Below are 26979 nucleotides of genomic sequence, written 5' to 3'. Positions count from 1 at the left end.
CCTTGGAGGTTTTTAAGGCCCGACTTGACAAAGCCCTGGCTGGGATGATTTAGTTGGGAATTGGTCCTGCTTTGAGCAGGGGGTTGGACTAGATGACCTCCTGAGTCCCTTCCAACCCTGATATTCTATGATTCTATGATATATATATATATATATATGAAAATGTAGAAAAATATAAAAAATGTTTAATAAATTTCAATTGACATTCTATTGTTTAACAGTGCGATTAAAACTGCAATTAATCACGATCAATTTATTTAATCGCAATTAATTTCTTTAGTTAATCGCATGAGTTAATTGTGATTAATTGACAGCCCTAATCTATGTCCTTACATGTATGTACACACACACACACACACACACACACACACACACACACACACACACACACACGATAAACTGGTTCTTTCTTTATTATGTGAATTAGCAGTTAGTCAGCTAAAGGTAACTAAGCCAGCTCTATTTCCGTACTATAGTTTGCATCTAATTAAGGAACTATAGTTAATGCCATTTTAGTTCCAAATTAAGATTCATAACAGACAATCACTGAATAGCTTGATAAACATCTAAATCTGTCCTTTGTTTCTCCTCATGTAAGTAAGGCTGTCTTGCTAGTGGACTTAAACCAGGGACATTAAGAAGGAGGTCTCAAAAAATTACTTTTTCTCTTTTTTAAAAAGTCAGCTAATAGATAATATATGTGCTATATAACATGTAACATTCTGTTGAAGCTATCTTGAATTTCAGGTAGAATCTTGCAATGCTGAACTGAATATTTAAATATAAATGTACAGAATAAATTTCCTCCATTGAATATTCTAAAAAAAAAAAGTCCTTAACTAACACCACAAATGGTCCTCATGTCCTATATGAATATATTTCATAATTAAGGAAACATTTTTATCCTACGTAAAAGTTATGCACAATGGCATGGGCTAAATGTTGGTCCATTTCAGTTAGTTTTTCAGAATGACTACTAAAATATTTGAAAAGCCCCAATTTTGGGGGCCATTTAACCTTTTTACAACTAATTAATAGACCAAGGGTGGCCAAACTGTGTCTCGTGAGCTACATGTGGCTCTTTCATCATTAAAGTGAGGCTTGCGGAGCCCCCCATGCCGCCTCCCCCCCCATTCTCCATCTACCAGACTCGGAGGGCGGGGGGGGGAAGGGGAGGGAGCTTGGGACCTCTGTCTTGCAGCGAGGTGGTGGGGTAGGACCTTCTGCCCAACGGGGAGTGGGGTCACAGAGCTTCAGCCCTGTGGGGTGCTCCTTCTGGGGCTCAGGGTTTCAGCAGGGGCAGGGCTGAAGCCCAGAGTCCTGTCAGGTGCCTGTCGCAGAGCTGAAGCCCCAAGCCCTGGAGCCCGGCAGATGTGCTCCAGCTCTCAGACTTCTGAAGATTGTCGCATGTGGCTTGGAGGACCAGTAAGTTTGGCCACCCCTGTAACAGACTGTGACTTTTGTTCATTAGGAAAAGTATTTTAATTCATTACACCATTCCCTCCCGCTCCTTTAGATTAGATATCATGTCTATAATAGCATTTGTGCATACCATCTTCATCTGTTTGAATAATGGTCTCCTCACTCTCCTTTCTCCCTTCAGGATTAGTTAGGATCATTTTGAGGCTGACATTTGTGTAAGGAGGCAGATGATCCACCACATGCTGGGGTGCTTTGGGGTCCATATCCAAGCAGTCTGCTTTGTTCTCATTGTGACCACGGAAGTAGTGGTAGCAAATAGTTACATTGAAAGTGTGACATCGAGTAATATTGTAACCCAGAGACTCCCAATCCACTGCAATGTGTCTGGCCTGAATCTCAGCAATCTTCAGAGTTTTTGGTGTTCTCATGGGCTCTAGAAGACACAGAATATAATGAAGTAACACTGTTAACATTTCCCACATTGACTTGTTAAGTGATACACTTAGAAATGTCAAAACACCGGAGATACCCAGCAAGTACAAACCCATCACTGGAAGAAGTGACATCCCTTGCAAGAAATATCCTGAGGTGAAATGCCACACATTTTCATTTCTTTCTGCTTTGTCTCTTCTCCATAGGTTTCAATCAGTGATTAAGATTTACCAACATTAAAAATAAAATGTTAATTAACAGTGCTAACAATTCAAAGCATTTAAGAATACAGAAGGCAAATTCAGGAAGAGTGACCAAAAGGCCACCACAGCTGTTGTTGCTAACTTCCCCCTATTTCCCCTTTATCGTTTTTTAAATGAGTAAATTAGATAATATATCATAGTGGTGAAGAGTCAACATGCTCTGCGGTATGATTTATCATGCCACCAAGCTATGCTGTATACTAATTACACTAATTGCTGTACTAAACTAGCAGTTACAAAAATGATGCAGATATTCATTAACGTTTATTATTTCGGTAATGATGCTATTAATTTGAGCAAGAAAGCCAAGGAATATTACAAAAACACTTTTGGATGTTTACATCATATTCTACCTCCTTTCACCATCCAATACACTTTGTCTGTGCATAGCTCTGAGCTAGTAATCAGTGCACCATCACTCAAGCTCAACTGTTATCTGCACATGAACTTCCACTCAGCTAGAAAGTAACAGCAGAACATGGGATACTTGGCTGGGTTGCCATCAATCTATCATTATCTCTCCAGTGAATTCATCCCTCATGCAAGACTAACTTTTATAGTCAAACTTAATTAAAATGATTACACAATGAAAGTCATGACCATGAATATATATACACTGGAGCTGCACTAGAAATTTACCAAGGGAATGTTTCTACACTCTTAATATATATTTGCTTGCCAAAGAAAATAAAGCAAGCTCTAGGGTACACTTTAACCTTGTATCTTTGCTGATTCAAGGTGAAAACAACAAGAGAATACACATACGTGAAACACGTATTCTTCTTTTTGGGGTGCGACTGTCCTGTGTAATTTTCCTTTATGAATCAAGAGTCTCAAGTAGGCAAATGTTCTGTAGAAAGCACAGGTGGCCTATCCAAATGTGTGTGAATCTCAAGGAATATACTATATTCAGCATGCAGTTTACAAGACAACTGCAACCAAACTACTTAATTTTCTTTCTCTACACACACACAGTTATGGATTAAAAGTCACACATTAGTTTTCTTAATATTCACATTAACCCATCACTTCCCTCTCAAATCCACTATGAGCTTGAATTTAATTTTTCTCTTCCACCCTTGAGTTACTATCAAATTCATGGTAAAAAAAAAAAAAAATTAGACTTCCTGGGTAGTAGCCTTCCGAACACATTGCCCAATGTGACAAAACTAATAGGATTGAGAGAAATCATTTAATGGGTGCATGGAGATCAGATGGATGATGAAGGGACATAAGCTTCCTTTGGAAAGTGAGCACTGGGTGTTACTTGTCTGCTCATCTATCCGAAAAATAGTAGTTATAATGAATGGCAGTAACTTGATAGTTCCTCGGGATACGTCTATGCTATAAGCTCTGTGGAAGGGGTTTTTCCGTTGATGTAATAAAGGCACCTCCCCAGAAGGCAGTCTATACTGGGGCTTAGGTCAGCTTAACTATGTCTTTTGGAGGTGGTGGTGGTGGGGGGGGGGAATGAATTTTTCACGCCCCTGAACAACACAGCTAAATTAACCTAAATTTTAGGTGTAGACTAGACCTCAGAATGGGATGGTTCAGGATCAGTTTTTCCCTTTAGTAAGTGTAGAAAATCCATATTCCAATGTTTTAGGAGAATATAAAAAGGAAACAAAAAATACCAAGTCTTTTTAGACTTTTTTAGCCAGATATTTTAGACTTAGACAAGGTGGGTGAGATAATCTTATATTATACATCAACTTCTGTTGGTGAGAGAGACAAGCTTTTGAGTTTACAGGTGACCCGAAGAAGAGCTCCATGTAAGCTCAAAAGCTTGTCTCTCTCAACAGAAGTTGGTACAATAAAAGATATTACCTCACCCACCTTGTCTCTCTAATATCCTGGGACCCACATGGCTACCACAATATTGCATACAACCTTTAGACTAGGATTTTTAAGACAGACCATAACAGGAATAAACATCCCTATGCACTCTGATTGAGAATTTGTAATCTAAAGAAATAAGCGGAAGTCTGTATAATTAGACAAGTTTTGTTTTATATATTACTTTCTCTTCTAAAAATGATCCCACTGTTCTCAATTTTCTTTTTCTTTTTCCTATCCCAAGTGCACCTATCCTGCGCTATAAAACACACATTTCTAACCTGCTCCATGTATTAAATTAATTTAAAAAGAGCATATGCACATAATAACATAGGATAGTTGGTTCTGAAGATTCAAGCCTTGCATGTCTGAGAATCAAGCAGAGCCTTAGACCAACTGGTGATGGGAAATGCACTGAATTTTTATTTGGTTTCCTCCAAGTCTGAACTTTAATATGCATTCACACTATGTTACATAGGATTTTTGAAACAAAAAAAAATATGCTTTGTTAATCTTGAAAAAAGTATTTTACAATTCTATGCAAATTTTACAAATGTGTGTCAGTATCAGAGGAGATATTAAAAAACATCCTTTATTCACCTGTCGAAAAAGGAGGAATAAGATAGCAAGCATGATCTAGCTTTCTCACAGGCACTCTTATCTTTGGCAGAGATTAACCAATTCTGCACGACTGAGATGGTAATTAAAGTCTACAGAGTCTCTCAACAGCTTTGGTAAACTCTGCCAACTGTCCCACTGCTGCTAAAATGATGCTTTAAACACAATTTTACTCTTGCCTCTGAAAAAACATTCACAACAGGGCTCTCTAGAGGTAAAGTCCAATTGTTTTAAACTGCTGCACCACAAATTCTCCATCTGTAAGGCCTTGGTAGAAAGCAATCTTCCAATAATTATTTTTCTCTGATAAAAAGCTATTGAATTGCTTAGTAAGCTTCAGGAAACTTGCTGCATCTCATTATGAAAAAAATATTTTAGATAAGAAGAGGAGGAAGCTCCCTCCCCCACCCACACTGCCATGACGTCCTTCAGAGCTTTACTTTCCCCCAAAACATTATCTTAATTCTCCTGTAATTTCAATCCAATTGATCATTATTTTCTCAGTTAAAGGTATCCTTTCAGGAACAGCAGTCCAAGCAAGCGTGTGGTGGGGTGTGTAGCAATTTATTAATCTGATCCCTTGGTAGTTGTAATTTCCCTCCCTTGAACTTTCCAATCACACTTAGAACTGCTTTGTCTAAAGAGTATGAATGTCACTCCAGAACTTGCTCCTCTGTTATATTAGGTTTACCAAAGTGGTATCCCCTGCTTAACGTGAACGGAATAAGACTCCTTCCAGAACACTCCCAATTTCTTAATCAATGAACTGAAACTAAAATAGTAACAATAATACACAGCTCAAAGCACTGTACAAACATTAATCTTCTCAACACCCGGCCCTCTCAGATAGGTAAGTATTATCATTCCCATTTGACTAATGAGGAAACAGACACAGAGAAGTTAAGTGACTTACTCAAGACCACAAGGCAATTTATGGTCAGAGCCAGGAATAGGATTCAGATGTACCTGGCTCCCAGGGCTGGCTCCAGGGTTTTGGCTGCCCCTGGCAGAGGTTCTTTAAGGCCCTGATTTAGCAAGGAAATTAAAGCATGTGCTTAAGAACCTTAGTTGAATCAGGGCCTACAATACTTATTTGTCAAGTACTGAATTTTGCAACCAAGATTTTCCTAACAAGGACCTGAACAAATCACAGATAACAGACTGCCATTTTAGGTGACTTGTGAACTGTCAAGAATCAAAATGGGATTTTCAGCTGTGAAGGAGTAACTGTTTCTCAAGTATCTGGAAAATTATTTTTAACTTTGTACAAATTTGGTGTTCATTATACTGCTTTGCAAGCTCAAGCTGCTGTTTATGGTGTAAAGCTATAACAAGGGACAGTATTCAAGTTTTTTGTTTTTGAGTTTAAAATATACTTTAAATAAAGCAGTTAACTATTTGGGATTTTTGGCATTATATCTCGTTTTTTAACATTAAAACGTGGGGTTCTACTCAAAAGTCATTTCCTCAAAGAACTAAAAACATAAATTAAATGCATTTCTTACAGGGGACAACTCTTCATGTGGGGCAGTGGCAAAGGGCTCAAGCGGCTCATTAGATGCTGTATGAGGAGAGAAAATCATTTGGCATTTGAAAGATTTCCAAGATAACGGACAGGAAGGACAATAAATCTGAGTGTTTTGATTAGCCAACGGCATACCCTCTTTGGTCATTATGGTGACAGGAGATGTGAAGGATTTCATTTTTATCTTTAAATCAGGGAGAACAGAGCGTATATGTGGTAGGGAACTGTTCCGTGAGGGGTTGAGGGAAGTTGGATTCAATACTAAATCTAGATTCAAACTGGGGGAGCAGTACGTGCTCAGATATCATGGTGCCAGGGGCCATGTAATAGTTTAGACTAGACTAATCCTAGACAGATCAAACTTTTTTTTTTCCTTTAATAAAAGGACAAAATACACCCTCTAATCACCATTGTCTCCTTCAATATCACCCCCCCTTTTCCACCACCCGTTCCTTCCCTAACTTACACTCTAACAACATACATGACTTCTCAGCTACACTCAACCCCTATCTGCACACTCTCTCTTCCACCTCAAGGTCTGTCTTCAATTTTGGCTTAACTTCAATACATGCTGCTTCGTCTCCTCCTCTCATGCTGTTGAACATCTCTGGAGAAAGTTCCATGAACATGTGGACTTCCTCCACTACAAATTTATTCTGCCATCTTCCTGCTCAAGCAGCACTACTTTCTCCACTCTGATTCCCATGCTAGTAATGCCAGCTGTCTATTCACTGCTTTTGATGCCATCGTCAACCTCTCCCTCACTCTTCCCCACCTTAATCTTGGCTCAGGACCTTGTCAACTTTTTCAGTGATAGAACTAAAATATTCAAGCTGAATTCCTCACCTCTTTCTGCTATCGAGTTTCTCTCCTCCATTTCTGTCCTAGACCTTTCATCACTTTCCTGAAACTGCTCTCAAAGTTCTAATAATCTCTTCCTGGCTAAACCTCAGGGCCTCACTTTCCTGGACTTCTGTTATATTGGTGGTGGATGCACAGGGCTCCATCCTTGGCCCCTCTAAATCTTACTGATCTCTAGGCAATCTTACCTGCCAATGGGGCTTCAACCACCATATTTATGCTGATTACTCAAACATTCATCTCTTCACTTCTTACCTCTTCCTCTAATTCTGCATCTCTGCTTGTCTTTCTGACATTTCCATGTGCATGTCTTGCCATTAACTTAGTCAGATCAACAGGTCATCTTCCTTTCCCCATTTTTTTTGGTCAACACTGGAAAGACCACCATTCTCTCAGTAACTCAGGCCTATACCCTGGCCTATGTTCTCCATTTCTTTGTTACTCCTACTTGATGTGTCTTGTCTTTGACTGTAAGATCTTAGAGGTAGAGACTCTCTCTTACAATATATGCACAGCACCTGTGACCATAGGGTGCCATGTAGGATCTCTGGATATTACAGTAACAAATTAATAATAGATCATCACCCTCCCTATTTCGAACTGAAGGGAAAGATGATTCCAAATAATAGGAACAGTGTGACTATACACTCAGATAAAACAGAGCAGATTTTTAAGATTTGTTTCAATTCTACAATAATGCATATTTTATAATAATTGACAATTGCAGTCAATGGCTAATTTACTTAAACCAAATATTGATCTCCAGTTCAAAGGCTAAACATAGTCAGGAATAGCAAACCTGAGGGGGGGGGGGGGGGGGGAGTCTGTATATTTAAGCTGTCTCTTCAATCCATGTCCAAAACTGTACCAAATAAAAGAATTACACACAGGGACTTCACGTGCAACAATTTATGGATCAAAGAGATTTAATCCAACTTTATAAGATAAAATAAAGAACAACTTTCGTAATTCTCTAAAGGTTAATAATAGAGGGATAGATGGCAGGAAGAGACCAAACCTGTTGACCCCCAGACACCTCTCAATAGCAGGATGATTTAATAAGTAGCTTGAGAACAGACAGAATGAAATTCAATTTCTTTAGTGCTTGATAAGCGACACGTGATATGACAGGTCAATATCAGTGCCTCTTTGTAGAGATTATCTCAATTTATTCAGAGGCAGTTGTGAAAACAAAAGCCTTCACAGCTATAAAAGAAACAAGGGCAGAGCATGCATTTGCCCAGAACCAATTTTTAATGATAAAACTTATTATCCTGCAGTCAATCAGAGGGGAAAAATGCCCCAAATCTTGTAACAACAACAACAACAACAACAAAAAGCTGTTTTCAAAGATGTACACAAAATAAGGATACAGAAGCATGACAAGTGCTTTGCCATTGCTGCCATTCATCAGAAATCCTAAAGGTTGATTGTAATGCACAATTTCAATTCCGTTTATCTGAAAAAAACAAAAGTGGGTTTTCTGACCAGAAGATAACACACACATTTGTCTGTGTGAAATTGAAAACAAAGAGGCAAATTTTATAGCAAAGGTAAACTCAGATAAAAGAACTGGGCCCCTTGAGGGACAGGGTATTCAATGCCTTTTTTTTTCTTGAGATGTGTACATCTGTTTGTGTGACATTACAATCAAAAGTCAGCTTAAAATTTCTACACTCTGAAGTGCAACATGCTGCATAATAATTTGGTATGCCAAAATGATTTTAACTGTATTCATTACAGCTCTTATTAAGTTAATGATAGCTTGGGTTGACTTGACTGGTAATGCAGGAAGAGGAGAGCCCTAAGTGTGTCTGAAACTGGAGGACTCTTGCTACTTTTCGTGTGAGGCTAGATACATTACACAAATACACACACATTTTTGGGACAAGACCAGTGCTGAGGGCTGCAAGTTTTATTATTATTATTTTTGTTTTAGCACCTATTGCCATGGCTGCTAAGACAGTGACATACAAAAACAAGACTGTAGCAAAACTCTTAAAACACAAACACAATTTTTAATTGACTAATTTAAAAAAGTCAATTTTTTTCGATAGAACCCCCTTAAAATAGTGAGATCTGACATTTTAAAAGAAGAATTACTTTTTTAAAGGTGATGAGTTTCCCTTCTTTTGCTGATAGTCTTTTCAGCAAAGGACAGCGGATAGACTCAAGAGCAACACAACCACATTTTCTTAGGCTCTTCCCTACTTCTCCCTCTGAACACCACCTATCTGCCCATTCTTTTGTCAGTAGCACCATTGAGGTAAGGCTTCCTGAATTTTAAACTTCTCCTTGGAAACTGCTGAGGAGTCCCAGGGAGTATAGTATACAGCTGCCCTTCCAACAGCAGCCTAGCGGAATACTGAAATTAGCTCACTGAATGAAGGGGGTCTCAGAAATAAAGAAGGGGTTTATTCTAGCTGCCACCATGGCACCTGTTGCTCCCTGGTTTTGGAGGAGACCCAGAAAAATAAAATACCTCCTGGTCCAATCTCAACCTACAGCTCTGCTCCTGTAAAAACCCTCTTGCAGAGCAAGCCAAGGGACAAGCATGCAATTGAACTTCCCACTTCAGAGCAGGGCATGAATGATGTCATTATTCTAGTGCATGAGACAAGAAGTGTGACTGACTGATCAAGAGGATACACAAAGTGCTGTCAAATGTAAAAAGTAAACGGAAAATCAAACAGTTTTACTTCCCTACCTTGATTCAGTATACTTATAACATTAGTAGACAAACCAAAACAAAAACAGACAGAAATGTGATTGAGAAATTGACTGTCTCTAATCACAAATTAAAAGAAATAAATTCATCTTGCAGCATTCCCAAAAAGTCACTAAGTTAGAGCTATAATGAATGTCTAAAGAAGATCAAAAGCCAAAGCCAGAGTCTCCGTAAGAAAATGTGCACCACTAGAACTCTCGTTTGGCACGTGCAGTTCAGCACTACTGATGCTTGTAGCAGTCTTTAGGAATGGTACAATTCAGATTGTGTGTGTGTGTGTGTGTGTGTGTGTGTGAGAAAAAGAGCAAGCACACGTGCTGGGACATGCCTCATGAGACTAGGGGTGAAGCCCATATTTAAGTCATGAATAAAACCTGGAAGTCCTAACTCAGGTGCTCTGTCTTGGCATATGCTCTGATTCAGGTCGGATAAAGTGACAGAAATTCCATACTCAGATGGCTGGAGCACTAGCCATCAAAAATAGAGCCTATTCAGTCGTACTACTAAACCTAAGCTGGTAAACACTGCAGGTCAGAAGTCAATAAAGTAGATACTAATATACTCTACAGTAAATATGGAATCTTTTACTTCACTAAGACTCAAAAAAGTAATAATAACGTCATCTCCTATTTTTATACCTAGAGTTTAAAATTTCATGAAATCTTATTTGACCTCCTATTACACAGAAAAACGTACTACTTTCCAAGGACAAGTTATTGAGTTTTAAGTAGGGCTGTCAATTAATCATCACCTGAAAGTGAAAAATGTAGCTAGGGTTGCAAGGTATTTACATGCCAGATATGCTAAACATTCGTATGCCCCTTCATGCTTTGACCACCGTTCTAGAGGACATGCTTCCACCACAGTTCTAGAGGACATGCTTCCATGATGATGATGCTTGTTAAAAATATAATGAGTTAATTAAATTTGTGACTGAACTCCTTGGGGGAGAATTGTCTCTCCGCTGCTCCATGGTTTTATCCACATTCTGCCATATATTTTGTGGTACAGCAGACTCAGATGACAACCCAGCATATGTTGTTTGATTTAAGAACACTGCAGATTTGACAAAATGCAAAGAAGGTATCAATATGAGATTTCTAAAGATAGCTACAGCACTTGACCCAAGCTTTAAGAATCTGAAGGGCCTTCCAAAATCTGAGAGGGACGAGGTATGGAACATGCTGTCTGAAGTTTTAAAAGAGCAACATTCCGATGTGGAAACTAAAGAATTCAAATAACCAAAAAAGAAAATTAACCTTCTGCTGGTGGCACCTGACTCAGATGATGAAAATAAAGGTGCGTCAGTTCGCACCACTTTGGATCGTTATCAAGCAGAACTTGCCTGTTCTCACTTTCAGGTGACATTGTAAATAAGAAGTGGAGAGCATTATCTCCTGTAAATGTAAACATTTGTCTTAGCAATTGGCTGAACAAGAAGTAGAGCTGAGTGGACTTGTAAGCTCTAAAGTTTTAAATTGTTTTGATTTTGAGAGCAGTTATGTAAAAAAAAAAATCCACATGTGTAAGTTTCACTTTCATGATAAAGAGATGAAGCTACAGTACTTGTTGGAGGTGAATTGAAAAATACTATTTATCTTTTTTACAGTGCAAGTATTTGTAATAAAAAATAATAATATAAAGTGAACACTGTAAACTTCGTATTCTGTGTTGTAATTTAAATTAATATATTTGAAAACGTAGAAAAATATCCAAAATATTTATAATAAATTTAAATTGGTATTCTATTAACAGTGCGATTAAAACTGCAATTAATCACTTTTTAAAAAATCTCGCAATTAATTGCGATTTTTAAAATCGTTTGACAGACCTAGTTTTAAGATATTAAACCTGTCACTTATTTTCCCTTGTTAAAAGGGAATAGGTATTATTTCACATGACCATGTCTGAGTGTTGATTCATGCTCCCCAGCAATTTTTCCATCAAGCCTACCCTGAATTTAAAAACTCTGACATTTGTATATCTTGGGCCAAACTCTACTCTTATTTAAGTCAGTGCAAAACTGGAGTAACTCCAAAGATTTCCATGAGGTTTCTCTGACTTACACTAGCATGAGAGCAGAATCCAGATCCCGCTTTGCATACAGTTTTTCTTTTGCCAGAAAACGTGTGCTTAATAAAAAAGCATTATATATATGTATATATTTGTGAGTTCTTAACTAAATCAGAAGACAAGAGAGGAATCAAAAGTGTGCACTGAGGATGGGAGAGTGAATAAATTATACCACATTGTACAGTATAAAGTTATATCTTTCTGTCATATTTGTGAGCACATTTCTTGGACTCTTGTTTTGCGTTCATAATTCCATCACTAGACTCACTACTGGAGATTGAAGCAGACACTCTGCATAAAAATGAGTCCATTCTGCCTCTTATCACAAAACAGAAAGAGCAATTCACTATTAAGCAAATGAGGCCAGGACATAGGATGGCCCTATGTGGTGATAGTAGGGCAGCACAGACACAGTGACTTACAATGATTCTTTATCCTTGACTGCCAACAGAGTACTCAGGGAGTGGTATAAAAGAAGACATGGGCCCTCCCTTAAGAATCTTACAAGCCATTGCAGAGTCCCATCGCAGAAAAGACTAGCAAAAGCTCCTACCAGCTCTATCAGAAAAGATGCCTGCCTGAAAAGGATCTTCTGCATTCAAGTCCCTCAGCTGGTTGCTTGCACAGCCAGATGGTGCAAATGGCCAAATTGGCAACCACACACCATGTCCGGGCTTGCTCCACAAATGCCACACGAAGAGGCTTACATTTCGAGCTACAAAATGGAGGTCTCCACAGTGTGACCTTGCATGTCTGGTGCATGCAAAGTCACATTATGAAAAGGCTTGCGGGCAGACGGCACCATCTTGCCCCTTATATCTGCGACCCCATCTGCTGATGGCGTGACCTCATTTGGAGTTGCAAGCCACAGTCTGGGAATCTATGAGATAGAAGTACAATCATCAAAGAATAATTTCTGGCATAGTCTCTTAATTTATGTGCCTTTTGATAGGTGGCTCTATTCCAGATCAGGCCTGGTAATTTAAAACAATACAATGTCCCAATAACCAGGCCAACATATTCATAAATTATTACAGTCATTGTAGCTCCAAATCCATCACACTCAGCACTTAAGAAAATCTGGACACTTATTTGGGTGTCTAAATACGAAAATGCACATCTATGAATACAAATACTGTATATTTATACAGTATACACAGTATATATTCATATATACCAGAGGTTCTCAACATTTTTCTTTCTGAGGCCCCCCTAACAGGTTATAAAAACCTCAATGGCCCAGCTATGCCGCAACAACTTTTTTCTGCATATAAAAGTTAGAGCTGGTGTTACGGGGTAGCAGGCAAGGCTATTCCCAGGGCCCCACACCACAGGGGGCTCTGCATAGCTAAGCTGCTCAGACTTCGACTTCAGCACTAGGTGGCAGGGTTCAGGGCCCCGGGCTTCAGCCCCGCATGGTGGGGCTTTGGCTTTCTGCCCTGGGCCCCCGTGAATCTAACACTGGCTCTGCTTGGCGGACCCACTGAAACCCGTTCGCGGCCCCCCAAGGGGCCCTGGACCACTGGTTGAGAACCACTGATATATACCAAGCGTGAAAAATGCATAGAGAACAAATAAATGATGGTATTTATCTTATGCTAACACTATAGATTTATTTGTTTCAAATGAAGGTTATAATTTGACTGCATGAAAATCTATGAGCACTTTCTTCCTCCTTTCCTTCACGTAACTGACTTATTGAGTTAGCTTACAAATTTCTTATTGACCATATTCCCAAAGGACCCAGAAAAAACATCTGAATTAGTACACAGATAATCAGCTGTACTACAGTAGTTTCAATAGCACTGAGGGAATATTTAATACATTTTAGTACACTTCTTTTCACATACAAAATGTAACTGTCCTTGTTTCAGAGATATAGTACAGACACACAAAAATAACAGCACTGATGACAATTACTTGTTCTTTTCCTTCTGATGGTATGTTTATTCTACTGCCTCCATAGATGATTAACAATTTGTGTATCCTTCACATGTAATCAATAGCTGTGAAGTCTTGTATTAGCTTTAGAGATTAGACATCCCTTGATAATAAATTCCACCGATTGCAGTTTAGCTGCAGAAATCCCAGTACATTTTTTGGAGTTTAAATTAAAAGGAGATATATAGCCTACAAGGACTGGAAATGCCAGCATGATTATAAGGTGTGACCTCTTTAAACTCATTCCTCTAGATGAATAAGCCCTATCCGGTATAATAAAACATGAATCAGCATGTCAACAGGCATCAAGATGCGACAGTAAACATAGTGAAATTGTGACCAAAAGCATTATAAAACTCCAAAAAAACCTGCCTAGAATTGTAATTAATACAGGCATCTTGAAAGGATTAATTGTCTAAATTCATTTGTAAATTACAAAATTACTACAGACACACACACACACACACAAAAAAAACCCTTGACTTACAAATGCAAGATCTGTGGCTATATTAAAAGTGAATTCAAGAGTCACCTTTCTAAAAAGAACCCATATTTTTAACAACTATAACTAGTACAGTTGGGTGAATACTACACAAAAAGCCTGCATCAACATTCGGTTGAATATGAACTTCCAATTTCTTGGATCATAATCATGATGCCTTTCCAATGAACATTCTCAGAAACAATTTTTTTTAAGAATATTTGTGGAAAGCTAAAATCTTGTGAATATTGGTGTGAACTTGTTTAGTTACTGTAGTGGCAAGACCTACTACAGCAGTTCTTCACGGACCTCTGGAAATCTGAATTTCTTTCTCCTGTATAGAAAAGTTTCAGTCTTCCAATCAAAGAGCAGAAATACCACCACACAACTTAAGTGATCAATTACACACCATGAACAACAAATAGTAAAAAGTTAAACACATAATGGTAATGGAAGCATATAATTTGCAAAATTCAACAATTTTCCTTATTGCCAAGAGTCCACCTCCATCCTCCCCAAGACTGGCTAAAATCATAAGAGTTTAAAAAGAAAAAAGAATAAATTATAAGTAAGGCTCTGGGCCAGGCTTCCAATAGATGGGGGCAAACAACCTACCTAGTTTTAAGATGGATCTGGATAAACATATGAATGGGATTATATGATGGGATTTCCTGCAATAGCAGGAACTGAACACGATGACCCAGTTCTGTTGTTTTGCTTTGCCTTCTACTTTTCAATGTCTCCTTGCCACCAATAATTTGTGTTTGACATTTACAGGTTTAAAATTCAACTTTAAATGCATACAAAATGTGCACCTGCAAAAATGCAGACCTCAGCTTCTCCCTTCCACTGCCCAGAGCTTTCCCAACCCCAGCTCTCCCATCTTCCACAGCAGACTCCAGCAGACCCTGATTACCATGGCGCTATCCCCTTCCTCCAGCTTCCAGGGGAGGTGGCTATGTCTGAGTTCCTACATCCATTAACTCCGCCTTTCTGTACTGCAATGAGGCGATGAGGCCGCTGCTGTGTTATTCTGAGAGGGCAACTGCATTGTGCAGCACCAGCTCCATTGCTCTGCCCTGCTCAGGGTATGTCCACATTGCAATTGGGATGTGGTTGCAACACACACAGGCATACCTAGCTAGTGCTGATCAAGCAAGCTTACTAAAGATAGCAGCTAAGCTGCAGCTGCATGGGCAGCAGCACACATTGGCCACTTGAGAAGAAGCCTGCCCAGAACCTGGGTTCATATTCAGGCTGTTAGCTCATGCTGCTGTGGCTTCACTTATATTTTTAGCAAGGTATGTCAATCAAAGCTAGTTCAGATATACCATGTGCTGCAAGCACATCTCTGGATTTCAGTACCGACATACCCACGGAAAGTATATGAAGAGCTGGGCACTGCAGGGCAGTCTCTAATGGCCACAAAGGGAAACTGCAGGCATCTCAGGCAAAATATCAGAGCTGTCTGTGTTTTATCAAGAGAACCTCACAAACAAGTGGCTTCATATCATGGAACTCATGATAATATAGCGAATGTTGCCAACACTACATGTCTCACTCCATTATTAGTGAATTTCTAGTATATCTGAATGTGAATTATACAAATAGATAAGAAATAGACAGGACACATGAAGTGCTTTATCATCCTTCTATGCTATTCTGTCCTACTGAAAATCTCAGTCTTCTCATGGAATTCAGTTCCTCTGATGCTGGGATAAATCTTGTATCTAAATTATAGATGAACAACATATGTTAAACAACATCTGGTAACAGGCCACTATCAAGATCAAGAATTTTGACTTACATTAAAGTCATAATGTGATGTAGGTTGAATAAAAATAGATTTTAAAAAAATATGAAAAAAATGAGATTGTTTTATCTAAATCAAATTTTTAAATTTAAATGAAGTTCAGTTTTCCTTCTAAGAATAAAGATGTTTAAAATTATGACAACCTAGTTAAAGCCCAAATTTACTACACTCTATTAAAATCATTTAAATAAACACATACAAAAAGTAATATGCTGCATCAAATGAGCCTTGTTGGTACATAAATGAACAACACGGCAGTTTTGTAGACCGTACAAAAGCACAGCTTTCTATTTCTTATTGCTAGCTGCATAGCAGCAGTTAACTAAGATGATTTGGCATTGGGAATGGCCCTAGGTGTTTTGCCAGCCAAGGCAGAAAACGTTTCAGATCACTCACCCCTAGAACCGGTCCTGTTTGGCATGACAAAACTACATACAAAATTTGTCCTTAATAAATAAATAAAGCAGCGAAGTTGCTGCCATCACCTTTCAAAACACAACAGAGGAGAAAACATGGATCAATATTTGCTAAACGAAGAAGGGAGAAAAATGATCCAAAGATGCCCAAACCACCTTTAAGAACAACAAAATATTATATTTGACAGCAACCTTTTAAATTAAAATGTTAAAAAAGTTAATTAATTGTGTTGCTAATGAGCTTACCAGAACACAGAGTATGATCAGCACTTAGAATAAGAAAGAAAAAAAAAAAAGTTTATTTTCACAGTTTTTAGTTGGAGAAAGAGAAATTTATTGGTATACAAAGTACAAAACTACGTTGCTTCTCTTTCTGGGAGCAATTAGAAGAGGGGTGTGAGAATCAACAGACCTGGATTCTAGATGTGACTACCAATGATGTATTGGGTATGTTTACGCATAGTTAGGAGTGCGCCTCCCACACAAGGTAGCCAGACTCTCACTAGGTCTGCTCAAGCTAGCACTCTAAAAATAGCAACGTGAGTGTTATGGCACTGGTGGTGGCTCAGGCTACCCACCTATGTTTGGACCCAGAAGGTCCTGTGTCACAACATCCATGCTGCTATTGTTAGCATGCTGGTTCAAGCAGAGTTAGTGTGAATCTGCCTATTCCACATTGGGCACACTCCCAGCTGCAATGTGGACATACCCACTGTGTCCTTACATAAATCACCACCCTTTCTGTGTCTCAGTAAAATGGGAATAATACTTATCTGTAACAGAAGATAAAACTAAAGCTGGGTAAAACATTCATTATGGAAAAAAAAATCAGATTGAAAATGCTGATTTTCATGGTCAGAGTTACTTTTGGGAAAGTGAAAGAAATCTTTAAAATTTAGAGATTAACAAAAAATGTTTATCAAAAAGCATTTTGAACTGGACTGGTTGAGACTGGACACGATTCATATGGAATTGGTTCTTATTTCCAATTGCATATGATCAGAAATGTTGAAGAAACCTTTTTGGGAACTGGGACCTGATTCTGCAAAACCACAGCTCATCTGAGATGGCTTTCCTCATACTGAAAAAGGGTTTCCAGGATCAAATCCATAAGCCCCTAATTTACATCATGAAATGGGGTCCTTCTGGGAAGACAGCAGGCCTCTTAGAGAAAAGTCTCATTGACAGAATGGAGATATTGAAAATGCTAAAGGGGATTTCTCTGATTCTATGGAAAACATAGTATATTAATTATCTAGTAAATATTTAGCTGTCTAAAACATTATAACAAATTATTAGACTTTTCCTTTACGTCACCCAGTGTTTCACAAATTCATTGCTTTTTGTCAAAGTAGAAACTTGAGAAAATATTAAAAAAACCTCACCCCTATGCAAAAAAATGTAATATATTATGTAAACTTAATTTTCTCTTTGCAAATACACTCTGAATATTTCTATTCTATGCCACAATCCTGAGATACACAAATGCTACTGTTAGAACAAAGGCCATATACTCGCCTATTATCCCAGCTGTTCCCCATGGCTATAAACTCCCTTTCCCATATATGAACATATAGCACGACAATCAATCAAAAAGGCTCAACAAATGTATCCTATTTACAGCCCCAACAGATGTATTCTATTTACCCCTAAAAAGGAATTTAAAAATTCCTTTGGTCAGCAGAATGTATGCACGTTAAGTCATTTGTTAATGGGTATAAAAAGGCTTGCTCTACGCTTGTAAGGTGTGCTCCTCCCTCTGGCATGAGTCGAGGGGGACACCCGCTCAGCTGACTGATCAATAAAGAACTTGAAGCCGTCTTCTAGACTCCCGTGCCTCCTTGGGGTAATTGGGCAGCTCCAGGGGGAAACGAGCCCATTTGGCTAACACTACTGAAATATGACTGAAGAATACTGTCAATCAGCTAGCATAACCAGATATAAAGTGAGATCAGCAGTTAGACATGCAGCAAAAAAGGGGTGTAAACCCAGCAAATTTTTGGAAGCACTGTAAGGAAAACAACCTTAGTTGCTGCTGATTCTAGGCTATTCTCATTTTAAAATGAGATGTTTTGTATAAATGTGATTAATTCATGAACAATTGATCTTGCTTTAAACTGAAATATAGAACAGATGGTGTCATTAAATGCAAAAACAACAAACTTAGTTTTCATTCCCATGCAGACCTAAAGGATTAGTTCTTTAATTGCAACAGGAGTCACTACTGTTTACTATGTGCTTACTTATTCTAGACAGCACTGTTCAAACTGTCAATCACACTCCATGATTTTACCCTATTTTCCCTATTACAGCCCTCTTCTGCTGCACCTTGCCCCAGGAAATAGCTCTCTGAGAAGAAAAGAGCAGTGAGTATTAGACCTCAGGCTTGTGTTGAAAAGTGCCCTGGGAGCAGCCTTCAGCAACTAGAAGGGCTGGGGATCAGCAACAGCCAATCAAGGCTCAGCAGGCCAAAATAAAAGGAGCTGCCTGTTTCTAGCAAGGTAGTTCTTGGCTAGAACCAGTGGAACTGGGCCAGAGCCTAAGGAGCCAGGCCAGGGCCCAGGCCCAGGCCCATTCCTGGTCACAGTCGGTGGCAGGAGTTCAGGAGGAACCTTGCTGATTCAATTCTGGAGACGGGATTAAGCTCCAGAAGGGTGAGAAACCAGTTTATTTATAACTGACCCTGAAGGACAAAGGAACTTCCTCTGTTTGAGTTAATTGTACCCCAGAAGGGGTTTGGACTGTGTTACCAGCTGGATGGCCAAGCCACTAAAGATTAGAGATGCCAGCTAACAGCCTACAGGGGGCGCTGGAACTGAAGAGAACATAGCACTGCACCTGAATGAAGGGAGCTCTCAAAGTGGTGAATGCAACTCACCATATTGCTTTAAAAAATAAAAGAAAATGTCATATTATACTACTACTTGTCTTGGTTGCACAGTTATAACAACTGGTCATGAGATATTCAGCCCAGCACTATGGTAGTAGTAATCTGGGATGGCGTCAGTCATGTTTGGCTGAGTAAGTGGAGCATTATTGTTATTTTTTTATGTCTGTGTTGTACATGTTGAATCACTGTCATTATAAAATCACAACAGAATGCAAAAGAAGCAAACAGCCAATTAGTCAAGTCAAGGCCACATAGGTTCAGGCAGTACAATTTGGAAGCATGGGTTAATCATTGGACACACATTATCACTCGCAATAGATTTACTATTGAAAATAGTAAATGCTTAAGAATAAAAGGGGCAGCAGTTCTTCCTCTATGCTTATTGCTGAAAGATTTCAAAACTCTACAAGGTTACTTTTAGCTAGCACTTTTTTCTTTAATATTTTTTCTGCTTCTAAATATTAACCCTTTGCAGACTGGCATAATGTGCATAAACGCACAAGCCCAGCGTCACCCTAAGCCCCTGTCTCCGAAACTTTATGGGTAACTAACAGTTAACCAGACTATTGCTATGCCTATGCCACAAGAGCAACAACAAACAGAACTTGTCTTCATTAATATGTCTGTGATAGCTCCACCCTAAAGCAGCGTTACCATTTTAGGATAGGCATACAAAGCAATTTTTTGCTATCCCCAGAACTATAAAGGATTCCTGTCCACCATAATCATATAATTATGCACAGGATTGGCTTGAGATTTTGGGGACCATTAGTAAAACTATTCCTTGGCTTACATGTCAAATGTAACTGGCCTTTCACAGTTTTGCCCCTGTCTACTTGCCCACTCTGGCCTCTTAGTGCCTCATGGCCACTTTGCCAAAGATGTCAGCCTCAGTACCTCATTTGTCCATTTTCCCCACAACCATCTTCCCACTTTCTCACATGGATGGAAAGTCTTCCTGCACGGATTCCTAAAGCCGTGAATTTTGCCTCTTCAAGGTCCACTTCTACTACAGAGTCTACTGGACATAATCAAATCAATGGTAATTCAAGCAGCTATGGACACAGATTATATCTATTTAAAAAAGCCCCTCAACGAATATATGTCTCATTCCTCTCCCTAACCCTTTGTGTTGCTTTTTGTCTTGCAAGGTTTTGGAAGCCATATATGAGGGTTTAGAATGGATATAAAATATCATGATTCAGGACTTATGCTGATCTATAACAACTAGGGGTTAGGTCAAGACTTTCTATGGGTGAAGGGGCAGATCTGCCTATTCTGGTATTACCTACACCTTCCTTTGAAGCATCTGATTCTGGCCACTGTTGGGAACATGATATGAAACCAGATGGCCCATGGGTCCGATCCAGTATGGCAGACCCTGTGTCTGTCTTGAACTGTAAACACTTCAAGGCAGGTATCTCACTATACAGTTTGGCAGTTTTTCATATGTTATGATGTCTCCATAATATAAATACAAAATAATATTTCTTAATAACAGTATTTAAGTGTGTGAAGATTAATTAAGTTGTGATCTTTAGATCCCATCCTTCCTACCCTCCTGTTACCAGAGAAGTGGTTCCAGTCATTCGCATTGGGGTCCATATTTGTCAACATTTAGAAAAGCTTTGCAAGGGACAATTTTCCAAATTAAATATAGTTCTCGGATGCTGCTACATCCAGGGCTTTTAAAGGGTTGCATGCGTGTTCTTGTGAGTTTTAGGACCTCTCTAGGACTTAAACATTAACTATTTAATCATCACAAACCCTCTGATGTAGGTAAGCATCATCCCCCATTACATTGAGAAGCTAAAGGAGAGAGAGAAATTAAGGCCAATATTTTCAAACATGGACATACAAAGTTAAACCAATATTTAAGCATCTAAATAAGAGTGGCCAACTTTTCAGCAGTGCTGAGTATCCACAATTTACAAAGTCAATGTGCCCTGCAGATGCTCAACACTTCTGATTTTGGTGCATAACTATGGACATCAAATGCGAAACATGTGGCCTATGTGACACGACAAAGGCAACAGAGAAAATCATTGTCAGAGCTGGGATTCATTCTACGCTTGTACCATTCAACACTCCTATATAGTGGTCATAAATCACACTGGATGCTCAACAAAGGAGATGGCTCAGCCTCCGGCACCAGCTAACAGGGAGCTTTCACTGGCCCAACTACTACCATCAACAGTTGTAGTATATTGCCAACCCCAAAGGGTTAACAATTGGTCATGCCCCTCCACCCCCGCCAAAACCCCCCCACATGAGACTGTCTTAAAATTAACAATATTTCTGAAACATAATAAATACTGGATTATTTTATTTGCTTGGGTTTTAAACCTTTAGGATATATACTATGTCATGGTTGAGAGGAAAACATGAAGACTTAGGATATGTCCACACTGCAAAGAAAAACACATGGCACCAGGTCTCCGTGCCCAGGTCAACTGACTCAGGTTCCCAGGGCTCAGGCTTCAGGGCTAAAAATTGCAGAGTAGACATTTGGGCTTGGGCTGGAGACTGGGCTCTGAACCCCTGACCGGGGGTTGGATTACAGAGACCAGGTTCCTGCTCAAGTCTGAATATCTAACATTGTTTTTTTTAGCCCTCCAGCCTGAGCTGAAGTAACTGTCCCAAGCTCAGAGACTCGATCCACACGTGTTTTTCTCTGTAGTGTAGGCATACCCCTAGAAACTTTTTTTTTTTAAATGAAAGTTGAGAATTTCACTTACATGATATGTGCCCAGATACTGGAACTTTAAGAAACACATCAAAGACTACAAGACTCTTGATGAAATCACTGGAGTTGGCAAGCAGCACTACCCCCTGCAGCTGTGAACTCACGGCTTCCTCCCAAAACAAAGGACCCATGGCTCTGGTTCTCCAACAGCCAGAACTGGTGGCTATGAGAAGATGGTGAATAACATTGAATATTTAGGAAACAGTTACAAATTTTCAAGCTTACTGATCGATAAATAATAGTTTGCATTGTTCTCAATTGTTCATATCTTCTCAATTCTAAAAGATTAGAAATTGACTTTGCTCTTCGAGTGAAAGCTGAAATTCTCATTTACATTTCAAGTTTCCTCTGAATTAGGGGAGGCTTGTGATTGCATGCTTTGTGGTTCCAAACTCCACTATCTCCTACGGCTTGGTTTTGGAACCACCCGAATACATAAAAACAAAATAGAAGTCGCAACCAACCATCTTGGCCCACAATGAAAACTCACGATTAAAGTAGGGGACCAAGAGCCTAGGGCACCAACTCTAAAAGCCTGATGAGGCAATAACAGAACATGTAGCAGTGGTGAGAAAAAACAAACAGTCTTCTCTGTGTTTTCTTCCACACTGCTCCCGTATCCATGGAATGCCCTTTCTGAACTGATTTGCAAAGCTACTGTGGTTCCAAACTCCACTGCCCTCCCTCCACTGTCTAAATGTCCTCTTGTCTGAAGACCCATCTCTGCAACACCTTAAAAAAATTGGTGTCATTTATTATTTATCTTTCTATCTCCTAGAACTGGAAGGGACCTTGAAAGGTCATGGAGTCCAGCCCCCTACCTTCACTAGCAGGACCAAGTACTGATTTTCCCCCAGATCCCTAAGTGGCCCCCTCAAGGATTGAACTCACAACCCTGGGTTTAGCAGGCCAATGCTCAAACCACTGAGCTATCCCTCCCTTATAAATCTTGCACATGTGTGCAAAAGGAAGTAGTCAGATCTTGGGGAGCAGGCCTGTGAGGGTGCTAGAACTGATGTCAGCTGTTGCTATGGAGGTAGGAGGGAGTCAAGGTGGTTGAATGGAGCCAGGAGAGTGGGGAAAGGAAATTAGTGCACTCAACTTAAATACAAATAAATGCGTAACTGACAAGATGTGTGATAATTACCACTCCGCTTTTATATTTGTATCCTTTCTGCCTCCCTTGTCTGTCTGTCTTTTTAGACTGTAAAATCCACAAGGAATAGATTCCTCTCTACCCTGGAAAGCATTTAGCACATTTTGGGCACAATGACAGTATAAATCAAAAATGTTCTTTTCATTAGTGATCAGACCAAATGCGTGCATTTAAGGTTTCTGGGGCAGACTGATACAAATCTGTTTCAAATTGTGACCTTCACTGACACTGTAACCACCCCTTTGAAGACTGCATCTTGCATTTTGAGTATGTAACTGTAACTGCCTAGTGACATCAAGAAAAGACCAAGATAACTTAATGTAATCCTGGAACCTCCCTGAAGAAATTAATACGAGTCATCAGCGGTAATTGTCTTCCTAAGCAAAGAACAATGTTATTTTCTACAGCGAGCCGCCAGGATGAAAGAAGCTGGTTTTCTCAGTTTCAACTCTATGGGGAGCTAGAACTTCCCAGTTAACCACCTTACCAGGGCTATGAAGTTGATCAGTTAGTCACATGATTTTTTAAGGGTAGATTCTGCCAATTTGCTTGGTTGTTCTCTCACACTGGCCAACCAGACAACAGAAGGATTGTAGGATACAGAACACAGGAGGGGCCTATGCACCTGACACATAGACTGGGCCTAAGGATTCACAAGAAGGGGTGAACATAGACTCGGGGAACGTGTATAGATTTTTGTTGTTTTTCCTAAAGATCTGTAACCCTTTTTCATTTGAGAGTAAAAGTTACTGTGGTTTTAGAAGCTCCAGTGCAGTGACTATGTTCTTTACTTTACCAGTTATTGTTTCCCAAGGAGATAACTATAAACCAGAACAGGTGGAACTCCAGAGGAGCATGCACAACTGTCTGGGAAGCTTGGAATGTCTCAGCACATGTTTTAGGTCCCAGGGCAGTTGGACTATGGAGTCCCTCTCCCAAAGAAGGGTGCCAGCCAGGAGGCCTGCACTCAAGAGTATACTTTTGAATTCCTGGCCTAGAGATAGTGCCTAGACTCTTCCCAACCCCAACTGGTTTGGAAGCACATGGGATTCCAAGACTGGATCCAAGTACAATGGACTGGTGACTGGCCTCTAGGGGGATTTAACCAAGTCTGTAATAGTTACGATCAGAAACAACACACGCACTACAGAATTAAAGAAAAATGTACGTACAAAATATAGGGTAAAGTTTAAAAAAACCTAATAAAAATTAAGACTCTTCTTTAAAATACTCCTGGCTAATTCTCTATATATATGCAAAGCTAATTTTCCTTTGTACTATGAAGATTTTCACTAACACTAAACCAGAAAATTTTCTTTCAACAAACCAATATACAAATAAAACTTATCTGAAATGTTTGGTTGACATTAAGTATTATCCTTGCCCAGCTATCTTAATTAGACTGTCAGATTACAATGCACTGATGGAACTGTGATATCCATAGAGCTTTCCTGCATATAACAAAGTCCTGTCAATTATGAAATAACTTTCTCAAGTGCAAGTGTTCTACAGGTTCTTCAGAACTGAGTTTGAACTGACAGGCCTACAAGCTAAAGAGCTTTGAATTGACCTGAACGGGTGTAAATTCCCAAGGGTTTACAGGCACTTACATGTATGGTTATAACCATCAACATTTGGCATTTGAGATGCGGAGGTAATAAAGTCAAAAGATGACAGATTGCAGGTAATTGCACCCGTATTTCCCCTTCATGGTCCAACAAGGGTACCCACTCTAAGCTTCTGGCTCCTCATTTGTCATCTCCCTTGGGCATCTCTCTCCCTCCTGGCCGGAATTTTTTCAATCTGCACAGTCACCTTTCAAACTTCTTTTTGATACGCTAAACAGACCGGTCACTTTAAGTCTCTCACTGTAAGGCGTGTGTCTTTTCTGAAGCCTTTCCAGTTTTTCAACGTTCTTTAAAAAAAATATGTATACCAGAACAGTATTTCACTATCATTCTCACCAAGGCTGGATAAAGAGGTAAAATCACCTCCATACACCCCATTTTATACATCCAAGGATTGCATTAGCCTTTTTTGTCACAGCATTACACATATGTTCAGATGCTTGTCTATGATGACCCCTAAATTATTTTCAGAATCACTAATTTCTAGGCTATAGCCCCCTTTTTGTAGGTATGGCCTGTATTTCTTGTTCCTAGATGTGTAGGCTGTAGACGACAGGACCACCTAGTATTAATATTCAGAATCCCTACAGTATCTCAAACTGCAAGAGGAAAAAAGAAAAAAAATCCAGAAACACCACAAAAAGTGCCCATAGGCAACATAAAATTTCTGACAAACTGAACATAAGCAAATTAATAAAGTAATATGCCCCTCCTACTGGTTCCTATTGAATCTAAGTACTGGAATGTAATCAGACTAGAGCATGATCAAAGTACTAGGTCCCTTTAACTGTGAAGTCAAACAGGGCAGATTCAATGATGGACAGTAACCTTATCTTCAAATGTTCTTGCTTGCCTGCTTCCCAACCTTAACACTATTTAAACTTAGATTTATGTTCATTAATTTAAAAATGTCTGGATTATATTGTATTATCTTATCAGTTCAATAAAAAAGTGGATCATATTGTCAACTGAGTGAGTTGTGCTGTCTTCCCGTATAAACATGCACCAAAAGGAAGTCATGCTTGAATGCAAAAACCAATCCTGCAATTTTCTCTTAAAGACTTGTGTCTTACTGAAAGACACACAAACCTCCCCAAGGACAACTTGAATTAGCATCACAGGCCAAACATAAAGACACCTCTATGAAAGCTAACCCCCTTGCCCATTTAACATGCTTCTGCAGTTTCTGATCAGAAAATCCATGACTAGGATTTCACTAGAAGTTTTGTTTGTTTCTCTTTTTTGTTTTCGAAACCAAGCAACACAAATATCTGAACAAGCATCAACATGCAATTAAAATATTGGGGATACAAGTTAATTCTCTTTCTTCAACTAGTTTATGGCAGCCCCACCCACCTTGTTCTCCCCCTACTGCTAACGACTTCTAAGTGTTTAGGAGACAAAATTGTGGAAAAAAGTTTGAACTTTTAATCTATAATCAGACTAGCATTTCAGAAAAGCAGTCCATAAAAATAGTAATGCAATCCCGGCTCTCCACCAATACCTGGCTACATAGAAAGTGTATTTTAGGCTTGGATAGTCTTAGACCTATGCTGCACATGCAAGTGGATTGCCACCTCATACTCCTCTGTCCTGTTACAAATAAGTAATCAAAATCGAACTGTTAAACGAATGCTTCTTTTGTTCATAGTGCTAGTTAAAGTGTTAACAACATCAATAGCAACAACAACAACAAAAAAGCAAACTCCCTGCATTTTAAACCATATGTGTGGGATGGTCAATAGAGATATAGGAGCTCAAAAATCCCTCCCCAACTTGATACTAAACTGGGTGGGGGTGGGCAGTTGCTGTTAACGCTCAAGCATGGAGTCTTCACCCCATAGGGTTACCATACGTCCGGTTTTTCCCGGACGTGTCCGGCTTTTCGGCAATCAAACCCCCGTCTGGGGGGAATTGCCAAAAAGCCAAACATGTCCGGGAAAATGCCGGCCGGGCACTTCCCCTCCCGCGGTGACTCTGCTCCTCCCCTGACTCTTTGGCTCTGTTTAAGAACCGAGCTGCCCAAGCGCTATGAGCTTCAGGCAGCCCCCTTGCCTCTGGATCCCAGCCGCCGGCCGGGCACTTCCCCTCCCAGGCTCCGGCGGCGCAGGGTCCGGAGGCATGGGGGCTGCCCAAAGCCGGTAGCGCTC

The 26979-nt window shown here is 39.5% G+C and overlaps 1 protein-coding gene across 12 annotated transcripts in view; it reads right to left on the bottom strand.

Annotated features, from left to right (window-relative positions):
- The window catches only part of PTPRK (protein tyrosine phosphatase receptor type K), a 563838-nt gene that overhangs the window by 107890 nt on the left and 428969 nt on the right, over positions 1 to 26979 (bottom strand). For 11 of the 12 annotated variants that reach the window (XM_034765702.1, XM_034765705.1, XM_034765703.1 and 8 more), the window contains exon 8: positions 1553 to 1855. The exons of the other annotated variant lie outside the window; for it this stretch is intronic. In XM_034765702.1, coding sequence (XP_034621593.1) covers positions 1553 to 1855 — 303 coding nt within the window. The remainder of the gene's footprint in view (positions 1 to 1552; positions 1856 to 26979) is intronic. 12 annotated transcript variants of the gene reach the window in all.

The sequence above is a fragment of the Trachemys scripta genome, chromosome 3, assembly GCF_013100865.1.
Source record: "Trachemys scripta elegans isolate TJP31775 chromosome 3, CAS_Tse_1.0, whole genome shotgun sequence".
NCBI lineage: Eukaryota > Metazoa > Chordata > Testudines > Emydidae > Trachemys > Trachemys scripta.
The sequence above is the reverse complement of the archived record's forward strand: the minus strand, read 5'-3'. Positions and strand labels throughout refer to the sequence as shown.